Source organism: Phalacrocorax aristotelis, chromosome 1 (genome assembly GCF_949628215.1).
Source record: "Phalacrocorax aristotelis chromosome 1, bGulAri2.1, whole genome shotgun sequence".
Taxonomy (NCBI): domain Eukaryota; kingdom Metazoa; phylum Chordata; class Aves; order Suliformes; family Phalacrocoracidae; genus Phalacrocorax; species Phalacrocorax aristotelis.
This window is the reverse complement of record NC_134276.1, coordinates 34,972,965-34,988,853: the sequence shown is the minus strand read 5'-3', so window position 1 is coordinate 34,988,853 and position 15,889 is coordinate 34,972,965. Positions and strand designations below refer to the sequence as shown.

The window sequence follows — 15,889 nt, the reverse complement described above, 5'->3', positions numbered from 1 at the left end:
CCGTGAAACGCCTCACAACAAAAAAAGTGCCTTTTTCTTGCAGGAAAGAACTGCGGCCTCAGTGTTGTCTGAGTCGGCAGCGGCTGAGACTTGAGATGGCCACAAGCAGCTGTAACTGCGAGGCGGGGGGGAAGCTGCTCAAACTCCATATGCGAGCCCTCCTGTTACGATTACTCCAGCCTTCCCCGTGCCAAGGGGAAGATACTTCATTATATGCTTACTACACAAGAGCCTGCTGTTGGAGACCCGTTACTGCCTGCTGGAGATGTTCTCCACTTCTCCAGCTGATGCAAACCAAGCTGACAAATGGTTTTTCCTTTGTAATAGTTGTATCTATGGCAAGAAGTTGGCAAAGTTGTAACCATATGGTGTGGTGGTTTTTTTTTTTTCCATCTTTCCAGTAAATCAGCAAAATTACTTCCCCACATTTAAAAACACTAACGTCAGTCAAGCGTTATCACTTCAGGTTTCCTAGTATTATGAAATACTTGTACTACAGGAAAAAGTCCCCACTTTAGTCTGACTAAAAAAACTTAGCCTCCCTCTCGAGTGCTTCCGTCAATCTGAAATAACCCTCAGGAGGAGGACTATCCGATACCCTTCTACAAGGCTTACCCACATTCCTAGTGCTATTGCCAGCACTCCACAGCTGTAGGGAGCGCTGCCAGATGAAACAACCACCGGGCAGCGGCTGCTTCGGTTTGCGTATAGCCAGCCTTCCTGGAAATGGGGCAAGAAGCATTGGATTTGCATGTGGAAGCCTGATGGCACAGGAGTCAGGGAAGAAACACTGAATTAAACAGGGAGTTTTCAGCTGTTAAGAAACAGGGCAGCTGTGGCTGAGAACTGATCATTAGATACAGTTTGTAGAGTTACTTCTGTTCCATTAGACCAAACTATCTCTGCCACAGTTCTGCTCCCGTTAGTTTTCTAGTAACCATATGCTTATCTTTAAATTTAGCATTGTGAACCAACCAATTAAACTCCTGCATGAATTCACTCATAGGAAGTCATATTGCCTTTAATTTTCCATTCCACTAATCTTACCAGGCATCATATTTATTTTTAATCCACCTTCTGCTGAAACATTGCCAACAGCTGCGTTATACAGGCTACCAAGACCTTTGCGATCACGGGCGCCCCAGAATTACATTGAAAGTTTTGGGTTGTTTGTTGGAAAAGGATTAGTTTAGATTCCGTTCTCAGACTTAGCTCAACCTGGGTGTGAGCTACAAAAACACACAGGACTGCTATGTCAAAGGACACCCACAGCACGTTGCATGCGTTCGAGGCTGTTCCGAAGCGATTCGTGAATTGCTCTTGGCCCACCACAGACCCACACTGATTAATGGCATTGTCCTATTCCTCAGTGCGTTTTGGTTATTTATTATTATCGTCAAGACATTATAATAATATAAAAACATTTCAGAGTAAATTTTTTTTTTCCACTTGATTTATTTTCATAATAAACCAATTAAAAATACAAAAGACAAGGACCCAAGGTTCAGAGGGCTCCATCATTTAAAAATTTGTCTTTAAATACAAATTCACTCTGTAATATGAATACATATAACATTAGAGCTCTAAACATAATGATCTTGTTTGCATCTATCAAAAATTTGTATGGAAACAAATTAGCTGAAAAAACCTTCTGACATTGAATGTACATTATTTACAATCAAAAAAAGAACTCTTAGTAGTACTAATCTGCACATACCTGCATATATTGTATATATTTCATTTCCCTCCCCCCTTACAAAATAATCTGAAGTAGAAAGCAAGATAGTTAAGCTTCATAGTCGCAAAATGGCATGAAACGTTTGCACCTGTAGTGATGCTGTTAACTTCTATAATTAAATATATCTGATGTTTTTGTACAAAATATAGACATGGCATTGTCCATTACTGGAATAAATGTTTTGTGTACTCTCAATAGGAGTGTATATTCCACTTTGCACACACAAGAGCTTGTGCTGCAAAAAAAGCGAGAGGATACCTGGCTATCCAAGTCTAAAACTGGTGTAAATTCACTGGTATAAAACAGATACTTGATCATAAAAAGTCATACTCATGGAATGAAAATGTCCCACACTAAAAGTAACTGTTGCTTCAAAAGTTAAGTGATACATATACAGATTAAACAGAAAAGGTTATAACAACAACGTTACTGCAAAGTAAATCAGCAATAGGCTGAAAACGTATGCTAAGGAGTTTGAAACTTTGGCCAACAACCTCAGGAGAAAGTCTTGTTCCTTCATGCCTGTATTTTGAAACATCAGTAATATAGAATTTTATTTATATGATAACATTTAGCAATTAACAGGAAAATCAAAATCCATTCTAAAACATGAATTCTAACAATTAACTGCAGAAATTAAGTAGCTTTGCAACATCTTGCTTCAGAATCAAATAATATATATACATAACTGAAAAGGTCCCATCACATTTATGAAAATAATCATCCACAGGGTCTTTTTAAAAAAATTTATTTATTAATATGAGTTGGGTTCCAATGGCTCATTTTCTTGCTTCACTTGCACGTTAGATGGGAAACCATTAGAACTGGACACTACCATCACAAACGGTTGCTGCTGGAATCTCTGCTCTGACTGCTCGGCATCATCTAATTTGTCATTGTCGTCTTCTTTTACCCCTCCTTTCGTTTCTGGTGCTTTAATAACCGAAGTGATCACCGTGCCCGATGGATGAGCTACCACCTGTGAGCTGCTAGGCGAAAACGTTACCACGGGGGTAGTGGCACTGAAGGATGGAGACGAAGCCATGTTGACTGTTCCATTGCAAATTGTCTGCACGCTGCTGGTGAGCACCTGCTGCACTTGTGCTGGGCTCAGCACAATTGAGGAGGGAGGCGAGACCGGCTTTGGAGACTGTAGCATGACGTTTTCTTTTAGAACCGTCATGGGTTGTGAAGTAGGAATGGCTTGTAAAATGAATTTTTGGGGCGTTGTTGCTGAGGCTGGATCTGTGCTGGCTATCACTGTAGTAAGAGGCACCGTCTGGAGTGTTACAGTATGCAGCTGCTGATTTCCAGGAGAAACAACCACCGGGACTTGGGTTGGAGTCTGTAAAGTCCTATTAAGATTAGAAAAGATTGCAGGGTCAGAACATTTCCATGCTGAGTTTTGAAAAATAAGTATAGATTTATAGTGAAAAATCACTTGGCATCATAAACATTTCATTTACCTAAGGGTTCCGAAAGAGGTAGCAGTCACTCTCCTAACAAAACAAGAACTGGCCCTGACACCCGAATTCAGCAACACAGTTCCCAAAGTAAAGGTACCCAGTGTGAACAACACTACCATCGCCAACCTGAACAGCCTGCCTTGGAGACGTTCAGTAGTTTGTCAGAAAACCTGGGAATTGCATCTAAGATCTCCTTCTTGAGCATCAACCAACACCAGAGCATGACCCACTACACATCTGCCATAAATTTCACAAGGTACCCTAAGTAATTCATAAGCCATGAGCCTAGAAATTTTCTAAGTCAGGCCTCAATTCTCCTGACACCTGTATATACATTCACCTGTATGCAAAAGCACCTGCACTGTAACAGTGAGTCTGGTCAGGACCTTCTCAGACTCCTAGGACAGAGTTCTCTGTCTGCCCGGCTTGTACACTCCTTCTGGTGAAGCAACAGAACAGAATTTGCTCCCAAAACATCAGTTTAAATTGGGAATGACTCCATCAGTTTCAGGCTCACAGACTTGTGTACCACGTTACCTTCTATATACATACAGCCAAGAGGGCAACATTGGAGGATTAACAGCCACAGTGCTGAAGTACACACCTACTACAATGGACAATGGTGACTTAGAGATGTGGCTGAAATGTGCAAATAAAACCAAACCAACCAAACAAAAACCCCAAGCCACAACAAAGTCCTGGTGAAGCAACTTATTTTGGGGGCGGGGGAAGGGGAAGGGAGGGGTAACTGCTTTGACACCCTCCCACGGCTCGCTCCAGCCCACCATGCCACGCTCTCTCCGACAATCTTTTTCTTTCCTTCTGCTTGGCCTGCTAAGTTCTCTCCAACCTTCCTGCTTCGCTTCAGTACTTTCTCCTGCCTGCCCTCCTCCCCTTTTTCAGTCTTAAGCTCTCCCTTGTGTTTTCTTGAACATAACTGACACTGGCTGAAAACAAAAATAACCATCTCCTCCTAGCTTATTTCTACCCCTGCTGAAATCACTTTAGATGGAAAGCCGTTTACTGTCAACATTATTACTTTCAAGTCCACGGACGATACTGCACTCTCTTCCTTCCAAAGACTGGTCCTCAGGTATGCTGTAAGAGTTGCCTACTATACATCTACTGTGGCATGTCCTCCTTTCTGTAGTCCCTCTACCCACGTAGTACCTATTTTTTACAGCTCTGTGAAATCCTACTTGCCAGCATTTAGCCATACCAGTCAGATCAGACGCAGCGTATTCAAAACTTCAGTTGAAAAACATGCTCTGGCTATCACAACAAAAAGCTTACCAAAGCAGGACTTATGTGTTGGTGAAGCTATGGAGCAATGTGGATGCAGATGCTGCTGCTGGCAGTAGTCCAACCACACAGAGCGCTGCATTCTGCCCTTAGTGCAGCAGCAGATACAAGTGAAGGAATATTTGTAGAGGATTTCTCGCATCCCTCTCAGCTCAGTCCTCTGGGAAAGGCCTCTAGTGGAGCTCCAAAGGTTGCTCCGGCAAAAGCAGCTCCAGTAACCCAGCTGGTATCAGGCTCAGAGCACATCAGCACTCCCTGAGCATTCTCCAGCTGCCAGTCCCTGCCGCAGGCAAGCCTTCCCCACCTCCTGCATGGCTTGGTAACACAAGGAACAAAATCTGCATCTGTAGCTTTCTCTTCCTCACAAGGAAGAATGTTGCAGTACACAGGAATATAGCAAACCAAATCCAAATCCTTGCCCATGAGGCTGCCACGCAGGTCTCACCACAGAGGCCATAATAATCAGGACACAAAATTAGATGTTAACTGACACTGGAGTCAATCTTGAGCTGCTGTTTCACAAAACTGGAGACAGCCCAAGGAGGAAGCTCATGGAAACGGGGTCTGGCTGGAGATGAAACACCAGTAAGAGTGATTGCTTCTTTCTTTCCATTTTCTGGAGAACTTGGTGCTGCACAGCAAATACCAACAACCGAGCTTGAAGTGCAAGGCTCAGAATGACAGCACCATGGCTCACACCAAGTCTGCCAAGGGTTATCAGGGCTAACTCCTCCCCCGCCCCAGAAATTCCCGTGTCCTTGATAGAAGAATCACAAATGTCAGTGTCAGAAGCAGTAATGGCATAAGGGTATCCATTAACTTTTTTGAAAAATAGTAATAAAAAAAGTAAACTACCTAGAGTTAAACAAACATGCAGTAAAACCAAAATGTCACATAGATACAGCTCAGCCCAGGGAAGTCTACAGAGACCAGCAATGAAAGTGGAACGGCTGCGAAGGAAAGACAACTGACACTTGCCATCAGAAAAGCACTAAAAGTATCAGAGTAGATACCAAGCTCTTTAATCCATGAAGGAACTTACTGGAGCCTGAAGGACTATGATCAACTCAGAAGTTGCAGTTTTGAAAGCAGCACCTGAAGCCGCTGGTGCTGGTATGCCATCCAAGTATTCCTTTGAAGTTACTTTCTTGTTCTTTAGCTGTTTTGTTTTAAAACAAAATAGTAAAAATAAAAGCTTCTAGCTGCCACATGGCTAAAAGGACAACCTCAAAAAGTGTGAACTGGATCTAATCAAATAAGTCCAAAACACAGCACTATACCAGCTACAGTGAAGAAAAATTAACTCTATCCCAACTAAACCATGACAAGAAGGTGCTCTGCAAAGCACTAGGAGCAACAGCTCTGAGAGGTCTCGGCACACTATAATTAGTCTTTGCATACTGATGTTAAGCCATTTTATTTCTACTGAAAGCAAGTCTCATACGTTATACTGTGACAGTTTACTCCAGATGCTCTTCCCATCAGTCAAGATACATATGCATGATGCACACATACATAAACACGTATAGACACATATATGTATATACACAGAGAGAGAGGGAAAGCATGCAGCAGATGTCTGTACAAGCACAGGATTAAGAAGCACACAGCACCATAAATACATGTGGTTATTTACGCTAATGGTGGCCAAGCAAGGCATTTGCCTTAATTGGTAGGACTACAGACAACTGCGCCTGTTTACGAACTAAAAATCTATCTGCTCAAACTATTTGCCTTGAACATCACTGAAAAAACTACAGGTCTGGTTGTTCGTTTTGTCTGCTTTACACACACACAAAAAAAGGACACGCTACTTAAGGTGATCTGTTAACACTGGGCTACATTATTTTAGGTGCTTTGCCCTGTGTATTTTGCTCTGCTTCTGAATGTCGCTGTCAATTTGCTAGCGCCCTTCCTACTCTAAGGTACAAATTTATTGGGTGATTACTTTAAAAGTTCCTGCTGAGGTTACAAAAAACTCAAGAGCATTGAGCAATAGTGATGAAAAGGAAATGCTGCCATAAAACAATCTGGTTACAACTGAGAAAAGAATGACAAAAATTCCAAAGTCATTTTAGCTTGGCAGAAAATTATAATCTATTTCTTGGTCCATCTGGTACTGTTAACAACCTAGAATTATGCAATACCATATTAGCTCATCAAGAGGTAGCTAGTGATAAAGCAAACAGTAAGTGACAGGCAGGAAAACCAAGTTTATTCACGGTAATTTATATGAAATTTATGAAATGGAGAAAGAGAGAAGATACAAAAAAAACCAAAAACTGAAGCTACAAGTCAAGGTAAACAAAGTCTTTCACAGCGCAGTAAGAAAATGAAACAAGGCAATATTAAGAAATACATAGAGAGAGGTAACAGAGGAGAATTCCCTCTCCAACGTGCACATTGTTCAGCCTAGGGGAAACAATGGCCTTGAGAGAAATGCGCAAATTTCCAGGGACTTTTCCCATTTGTTCAACTAACTGGTTGCAAACAACTCTTTCAGTCAAGCTAGGAAGAGTGAGGGAGGTGAAGGGGTGGGATGTGCTTGTTAGAACCACTTCAGATGTCCGAGCGGAGAGGCAATCTCTTTTGAGTGACTACAGGAAGCATCAGCCAAATGCAACTCAGGAGCTTCTACCGTTGCTGCAAATTGCTCCACAGCTGTGCTTGTGTACCTGATCCTCACAGCCATCAACAATTCTGTCAATACTTCACCCCAGTGTATTGACTCTTAACCACCAGCCCTTCTACAGCACAAGCTACACAGGCAGGAGCTGCTAAGCAGTCTAGGGGGGAGATGTCCATGAGAGGCAGAAAGGCACTTGATGTTGTCATGCTCAGTCTGCACACAGCCTCCTCCGAATGGAGGGCAGAACTTGCCTGTTCTTGTCTAGCTCTTTGCCTGGACAAGATAATTTCTTATGTCATCAGGACAGAGACAGAGGCCTCAACTCTCAAGTCTGGTGTTCTTTTTACTGACCCACACAGTTGTCTTTCCAGAATTTTTCAAAACTGCACACTCACCTGAATCAAAACTCAGAAACTTGGCTACTAACAGAGACCTGCAGAAACACCACCTCTTTCGACACCACCAGAGACATGTAAAGGGAACTCCTGTGGATAGCTTCTTGTTGCACAGAAACGAAATTAATCTGTCTAGATGACTTTGAAGTCCTTTCTGCCGTAAACAGCCTTCTTCCTACCTACCCCAGAAATTATACCAGAAATGTGCTTAAAAATATGTCTTCTCAGCTGCAGGAAAATCAAATCAAAATGTTTCATTATAACCAAAGTCTTTGCTGTGAGAGAAGTTGTCCCTATTGTAAATGTGTTCCGAGAAACACACCCTGTTGTAGGCTAAGTGAGAGTCTCTTGGAAAGCCCAGTGAGATCACATCCGACCAACACCTCCCTCAGGAAGGGCATTTTCCTCACCATCCTGCAACCTGAAATGCAGTCAAGCCTCCACTTCAGACATGACAGAGATCATCTCTTTGCAACAAACCTGCTTCCCTTCCTTTGGGGAAGGCTACAGCAGTGGTGAGCCAGATCCAACAGTACCTGCTAGTCGGTGTGCTGGAGAGCTTCTGCTGCGGGCCTGCCTTTGGAGCACAAAGACCCAACTTGTTGCACTGATGGAAGACTACTGTCTAACTGCAAACAGAAGCAAACCGCGAGCACCGATGCTGGCCAATAAAAGTAAGGCCTTCCAAATATTAGCCAGGAGTTGTTTCCGATTATCTAGAAGTCCTCAGCTGGCATCATATTCCTTCGCTCATGTTCCCCATCAAGTCCCAGGGAGCCCTAGTGAGCTCTTTACCAAGACTGACACCTGTGACGGATTTTATTCATCATATCTATAGGAATGGCAGAGGAGTGATGGGCTACAACATTAGTTGACATTGTGCAGATTTGACTCTCATTCTTATTCAGGGGAAAAGGACTGAAAGCAGATGGTCAACTGAAAATCTCAGTAGGACAGTGCTAGACTGCCTCCCTGTGTCTGTGCAGTTATGCTAGCTTGAGCAACACCAATATAGATAGGGTATAAAGTATGATTACAGAACATAACAGTGACATTCACGGCACAACTTACGCAAGCTAACGTCTATCCATGGCACAAGATGAAGACGCTTCATCTGAAATAGCAGCTGTAATCACATTTTCAGAGTTGATAAAGTCATGCTAGACAAATCTGTCTATTTTCCAGCATCAGCATAGCTGCAGTCAGACAACTGATACATCATAGCCTAGACACAGGAACAAATTATGGAACAACAGCAGAAAGCATGTGTGTTTGCTTGGGGTAGACATGACTTTCAAAGGTAATTTCCTCTGCTTATCAGGACAATCCACTGTGTTGGCATATTGTTGGCTTCATCGCTGTTCTTACACAGAATGGTCATGCCCAGAAAAAACATGATTCACCTTCAGCTACTTCTTTCTCCTCTTGAATGAGGATCTTGCCACTGTGGTACACGCTTGTGTCACCCTCAGGATGAATTACTGCAATGTTCTCTACCCCAAAGGTTGCAAAAAGGTCAAGGTGAAAGCTGCGACTCACTCATCACGTAGCAGTTCACCTGTTCAGAAGTGAACAGGCAAAGCATATCCCACTGGTCCGCTGTGGTCTGTATTAGCTTTTCCCCCAGCTACAGAACAGGGTCAGGATACTGGTCTTCTAACATGCCCTGTCCAAACTATCACAATGACAACTTGAAAATACAGAAAAGAGACAATGAACTGAATTTTGATAGAAACATTGTGTTCAAAACCTGAAGTGTGCTAAAGCATTGCACAGGATTTGTCAGCAGTCACCTAATTGCAAGTTTCTTGGTATACAGAGCTGCCAGCTAGAAGGTTCAGCTATGTCCCATACAGTCAATAACAAATAGAGACCTGTAATTTTATTCACAATATGATCTTCTCTGAACTGTTAGTAACATGAGAACCTCTTTTCACTCCACCCAGAAGACACTCCATCTTAAATCACTACTACTCTAGATTAAAGGTAAATGAAAATGCATCTATCTGCAGCCCTAGCCATTTAAGGGAGTAATTTAGTTGCCCAAACGCAGGCACCTTGGAGCCCTGGACAAAGTCCCAGGCGACCCATGACAAGGTAATCCGTAGCCTTACAGGAGAGGTACACTCTCTGGAGCAATAGCAAGGATGCCCTTTACGCTCAGAATGACCCAATGAACATGGAGCTGAATCCCAGGCCTACTTCAGTGCCTCTGAATTCCAAGCTAAAACAAAATTACCCCAATAAACCAGATATTCTGGTTAACCTGTGTCAGTTATTCTGGTTTAAACACAACAATTTTACAAGCACTGAATCCAAAGAGACCTATTTTACTTCCTTAAAAAAAGCTGTCTTATCGGAAAAAGTTAGAAATTAAAAAATAAAAATGCCTCTCTGGATGAGCATTGCCTTCTCACTGGAAACATGTGGTGCCAAATTCAGCTCCCAGTTAGATGACTGGAGACTGCAGTAACTGTGCCAGAGCGGTGAGACCTACAGAACACCAGCGAGTTTGCAATTCCAAATATTCCCACTGGGGATACTAGATGTCTTCCCTGGTCAGCAAAACCCAGTTTGCATGACCTGCCCCTGCCCCGTTTCCCAAGCTTGGGTTAGCACCACACCACAGCCTTTCTCTTTAAGCACTGGCGCTGAAGAAGAGGCATCTACCCCTGGCAAGCAACACTTCTCCTTGTCTCCCCTGCATACAGCAGTACCTAAACTTGTATAAAAAGCCCATCAAAAGCCTACCCTCAAAGCACACAAAACTCTGCACAAGCTTTGTGCAGCTATAAATTAAGCCACTGCCTGTCTCCTGTGAAGAACCAACCCCTGATTTTCACTGGCATGCTCAATTCTTTGAGAAACACAGAGGGGTCCTGGGGAATGGCTGCCAAGCTCTCCCAGAGATGCTCTGGGAGTAGGCTTTACCAGGCAATGCTGCCTAGCACAGGGGAGGGATGGTGACATGAGTCCTTCACAATATTCTTCAAATATGATTCTTTTACCAAGTCCATCAGCAGAGAAGATGCGTGTTCAGACTTCTTCTCTGAAGGATATGGGGAAGTGTTAAAAAGCCAATTGGTTTGACCTCAAAAATCCTCAATATTGTGTCTGTATTTTTTCTTCTCACAACACAACAGAAGCAAATTCCTGCAGAGGGAAGACCATTTATTTCCATGAAGAAGAGGAAAGAACATTTGTATGAATAAAACTTTAGAAGCTACATTGCGTAAGACACATTAAAGGGCCCCAAGATGCTCACGCTTCCAGGCAGAGCCTAACCACTAACCAGTACTCATCAGAAAACCTTCTGAGGACCATTCCCAAACCATGACAGCCCTTTCACCCAAATGATCTTGACTATCTACATGCCCCAACCTCTGAACACCAACTGGCAACCAAGGTTCCTATTTGTCCTCATGCTTCCTTATAAAATTACCATAAAGTAGACTCCAACCACAACCCTACAGAGAGTATGCACACATCAGGTTTGTCAGCTCTTGTTCTACAACGGCAGTTGAACGTGCTGTACGTTTTCAAATCACGTAGACCATTCATTTCAACCCTTACGGAAGCCCCATTGCAGCAATTCAGAATGTGTACACAAGCATGTTCAACTGCTAGAGATTTAGAGCTGATTGAACAAACCAACCCAAAATCCAGTACCTTTATTTTAGCATTACTATTATTTTAAAACAAGACCTAAAACATATGCACCAAAAAATGTTCAATGTGCCATTCTATCTCTCCAGACTACCTGAAGTTTGCATTTTGAGACTGAGCAGAAATGCATCTGTCATAAATTGTATTTTTGGAGCCTGCAAAGGGCAGCGACTACTGCACAGGACACATCAGCACCTTGGTTTGCAGCTTGGCCCATCCTGATTAAAAGCACACCAAAAAATATAGCCTGTGGTTTTTATTTTCACACTAACTGCTCAGGCACCTTAGTACATTCTTTTTTAATTAGCAATACTTCTACACCATTCAGTAATTGCATACTGTACTGAAAAGATCTGATGGGTTTTGCTTTTTTTTTCACCTTCACTGAGACCCTTTGTCATCTTGGCTAAGGGAAGTGCAATTGAAGACTTCATGAAATAATGTTTTAAGTTACAAACAATAGATTAGAACAGACGCAATACAGAACCCTAAGGCTTCAAGGCTTTTACTTCATTCTAACTTCACGCATGTATCATCTCTACTACTTTTTTCCCCTTAGCTTATTGCTTAAGGCCCAATTGTGAAATACCATAATGCAATAATTGGATGTCATAATGTCACTAAGCAGCTTTCTAAATGTTAGGCTGGATTTCCTGCCTGCCTGCCTTATTAAGTCTTAGAGATACTTCTGTTTGTCATTAGCATTTTTTTATACCGTCTATACTATTGATACTGGTTTTGATATATAATCTAGTGTAGGTCTAGCCTAGAGCTATGTAACTCTGCAAATTGCTGAACTTTTCCCCTGTTAACATTTAATAGCATTATTCTACCGACTTAAACGTTACTGTATAGCTTCAGTTATGTCTGTACTTGTTTCCTTTCACTATATGGCCCTAGTCAATTTTTACAAGTAATTAAATCCTTCATCAACCCTGAAATCATAGGACTGCACTGTGCAGAGTAGCTTCATTCCTAAGCTTGATGTAGATTTTTATTAATTTTCTACATGAATTCCAAAACTGGGGGTTTTTTTGTAAAATTCTTGGTAACTATCTTTCACCTAAACTTCTGGTCAAATATAACCCCTCCATCCCCTATGTGCATCTTGGAACTTATTCTAGTTGGCTACAAGAACAAGCAAAACACAATTTGATTTCAAATCATGCATTTTAGAATTAAAAGACAAATGAAAACAGACACTGCCTACTTAAAATGGTAACTCTTTACAATTTGTTTTACAGTATCTACCAGTAACCATGAAAAATATTCTTGCTTTCATGGCCCAATGTATTTATTCCCTTGCAGCCTCTAGTAACCAGTGAATTTCTCTTTTCAGTGTGAATTTTTCATATTGTAGCATGAATGAAAACATTTCATAATTTTTAAGGAAATTAAAAAAAATAAAAAAAACCACAAAAAAGAACCAGGATTCATACTAGTAATCCAGGGATAATTATAAAGTTTGGGAGGTTTTTACCCCAAGGAAAGAAGATATATTATAACATAACTTTCTTTTCTTGATTGAAGCTTCCAGTCTCGGTTTGTAATTTCCTATATATAAATCATCAGCTTCCTCAACTACCTGGTTATCTCCTAAAGCTTTTCTTATTGATACTATTATGTCGGTCACTGAAGGCTGATCTAAACAGTTTCAGTTCTTCTTTCAGTTCTTCTGAAAAACCTAGCTGTTACTGCTATTCTGAATTTTCCTTTTACGTATGTGGTGTTTTAATAACTGACTAGCTTTTACAGCACCCCACTAGTAGCAGAGATGAGAGAGCAAAACTTATTCTTTGGGAACGAAGAAATTACTCAGTCCCAATGCTGTCATTACTTAATTCTCTCTGACAAGATTGCCCAGTTAACCCCAGATAGTCAGTACCACTCCAAATCTATTGCTGCCTCTCTGCATGTAATTTTCAAAGGAAAGAATAGAGGAAGTGAGCAGGAAATAGCATTATTGCCATATTGCAGCACAAAATTATAACCATTGTAACTGTGATGTTAACACAGCAAATCTCAAAAAAAAAAAGAGGGATGTTCATAATTTGTTAAGAACATGCAGCTTCTGAATTATACCCTGAAGCTTTCCTGAAGCAGCTTTATGGTCCAGAACCTGACATTCCTGTGAAAGGCCCAGATAACAGGAACATTTATTTGGTTTAGGTGTTTTGTAGTCAGTGGAGATGAACAAGCTCCATCAGGGGATGCCTCAGGTAAAACCAGACTTAAATGATTGTTTTTAAAGCCTCTTCAATTAGGATGCCCCTACTAAGGGGTAGGTGCAAAGGAGTCCTGATGCTTAAACACTGTAGTGTTAGCCAGCTGACTTACAAATCAAGTGTGGAAGCATGACTGTGTCCCAAAACAGTCTGCAGATACACAGCTCCCATGAGATTATTCTGTTAATTGTTTTCTTAAATCAGAAGAACATGGTCTTGTAACAGCAGCAAAATGCTAGAGAAAAATTAAGCAAGAAGGAAAATCTTTTTGAGGGGGGATCATCCAGACAAACCATGTATAATTCGAAAGCAAAGACACCAAACAGTCAATGAAAAAGCAGAGCCATGAAAATACTGCTCTGCTGCAGGACAGAACTGATGATACCAGTTTTAAAGAAAAGTTGGGTAGTTTTTCCCTCTAAAGGATTTGCATCAGGCCTAATACCACAGGGAAAATGTGCTTCCCTCCGCCAAAGGCAGAGCATTTATGAGTGTACATGTTGCAGTATAACTCCCAGTTCCTAGGATCAGCCACAAACACACCATTTTACTTCAACCAAATTGGGAGACAAGCATTTTTCTGAAGCACAAAAAAGAATCTAGTCTATCTAGCCATCATCTGGTGAATTTATTATTATTCATACATATATTTTCTGTACATTTTCTTACCTTATATTCTGAACTGAGGGGTTTAATGTTTCATCCGGAACATTACTGGTTACAGCTGCATGCCCTTCTGCAAGGGACTGCAATGGCTGCATTACATGAACTGTCCGAAAAAGCTGAGTAGGATGTACTGGCTGCGGAGATTGCATTGTCCTCAAAACTTCTGAAGTCAAGCCAGGTGTCTGCTGCTGTACAACTTCTACGTGCTCCTTCAGCTTAGCAGGCTTCGAGTTTCCTGTTTTCAGCGCTGTGGTTGATCCTCCCTTTGTTCCCACGTTTGCAGACGCTCTAGATCTGCTCGACTGGTTTCTGTTGGCCACAGGAGTTGAGAGCAGAGTTGAATCTGATGATTCAGTGCTAGGGCTCGCATCTTCATCATCTATATAGACGAGATCTTTTGGCATTTCTTTAAATTGATATACTAGGCGTTGACCTTCCACTTTGGCCAGTATTCCTCTTTGGTAATAGTATCTGTTTAAAGCATATGCACATCAAGTTACACAGCGTTTTTTGCCAGAAACCAATCCACCAAACATAAAAGGCTACAAAACCCCCAGAAAATAAGATCAGCAGTAACAAGTAAGCAGTATTTTACGTGCCTAGTTTCTTCACTATAAAGGAGTGGTCAATTTAATTGTGTATTTCTTCCTCAAACGACTTTCTTTAACTGGTATTTCTTATCACCTCTTAATTTCAACCTCAGATAACTCTGAGGAGAACACGAAGAACTCTGTGAATTGGCAGCTCTGCTACCAATTCATTCTCTTTAAAAGTTGCATGAAACTTGTAATCCTCCTCTTGACTCATACAGTTCTTTCAGTTCATGCTTATTCACCAGTGAGCACTGGCAGACATTTTAGCTACAACAAAGCAAAGGGAATACGACAGGAGAGCACTACTTCTGTGGTATTCACAAATCAGTATGACAGTTTAAAATCACGCACACTGAGGGGAGGGGTGAAGGGAAATGAAAAGAAATGCATAGCTGTTCAGTTGGACAATTATCAACCAGCAGGTAAGAATGAAGCTGTTGCACAGTCTTTTATGTATGAGAAAACTCCCATCCTGACAGGCAGAGGCACGTGATAAGATGTTTTAAAGCTGTGTGTACACCAAGTTTCAGAGAAGCATGACCAGACCTGAGTTGTAAAACCATATCTTCCACTGGAAACGGGATAATTTGCAACAAGAAGAAATAATTTCATTAATACACCTGAATTCAGGAAATTTTTTTTATAAAAGAGATGCAAATTTTATGTAGAAGGTTTGTCCCATTTTGAACCTTCAGTCTCTTACTGTTTGTGGCTGACTGTGAAGATGCAGTGTTTGCAGCAGCACTGAAAATGTCTGAGCTGAGACTGAAGGTGTCTGATCTGGGGTTGAGATTAGCGAGGGTTTCTTTTAGTTACCTTATTTGTTTTGCCAAAATAACTTCTTCATTTCCCAAATTGATAGAATACTACCCCTATTCTGTTGTTACACAAATTAGATGAGGCATTTAATGCATGCAAACACTAATGCAACAAAACCAGTCTATTATTAAAAATGCACATACCTGAGAGCTCTACCCATCGTTTCATAATTCATGTCAGGTTTGTTTTTGTGTTTTCCCCACAACCTGGACACAGCCTTGGAATCCACCAGTTTGAAAATGCCCTTCTCTCTTTGAGTCCATTTGATATATTTAGGACACGTAGCTTTGTCCTGGAGCAGTGCTAGTAAGAACTCCCAGAGATAAATTGTATTTCCTAAAATAAAAGTATTTCAGGACACAGAAAAAACAAAGAAAAAAGTATTAGCTG

At 41.4% G+C, this 15,889-nt stretch overlaps 1 protein-coding gene across 7 annotated transcripts in view; it reads right to left on the bottom strand.

The window, feature by feature from the left end:
- Positions 1-1,435: 1,435 nt before the first annotated feature.
- Positions 1,436-15,889, bottom strand: part of ELF1 (E74 like ETS transcription factor 1) — a 96,311-nt gene continuing 81,857 nt past the window's right edge. For all 7 annotated transcript variants that reach the window (XM_075087703.1, XM_075087723.1, XM_075087749.1 and 4 more), the window contains 3 exons: positions 15,643-15,835; positions 14,091-14,558; positions 1,436-3,093 (listed from right to left, as the gene is read on the bottom strand). In XM_075087703.1, the coding sequence (XP_074943804.1) occupies positions 2,493-3,093; positions 14,091-14,558; positions 15,643-15,835 (1,262 nt within the window). In that variant the 3' untranslated portion in view covers positions 1,436-2,492. The remainder of the gene's footprint in view (positions 3,094-14,090; positions 14,559-15,642; positions 15,836-15,889) is intronic.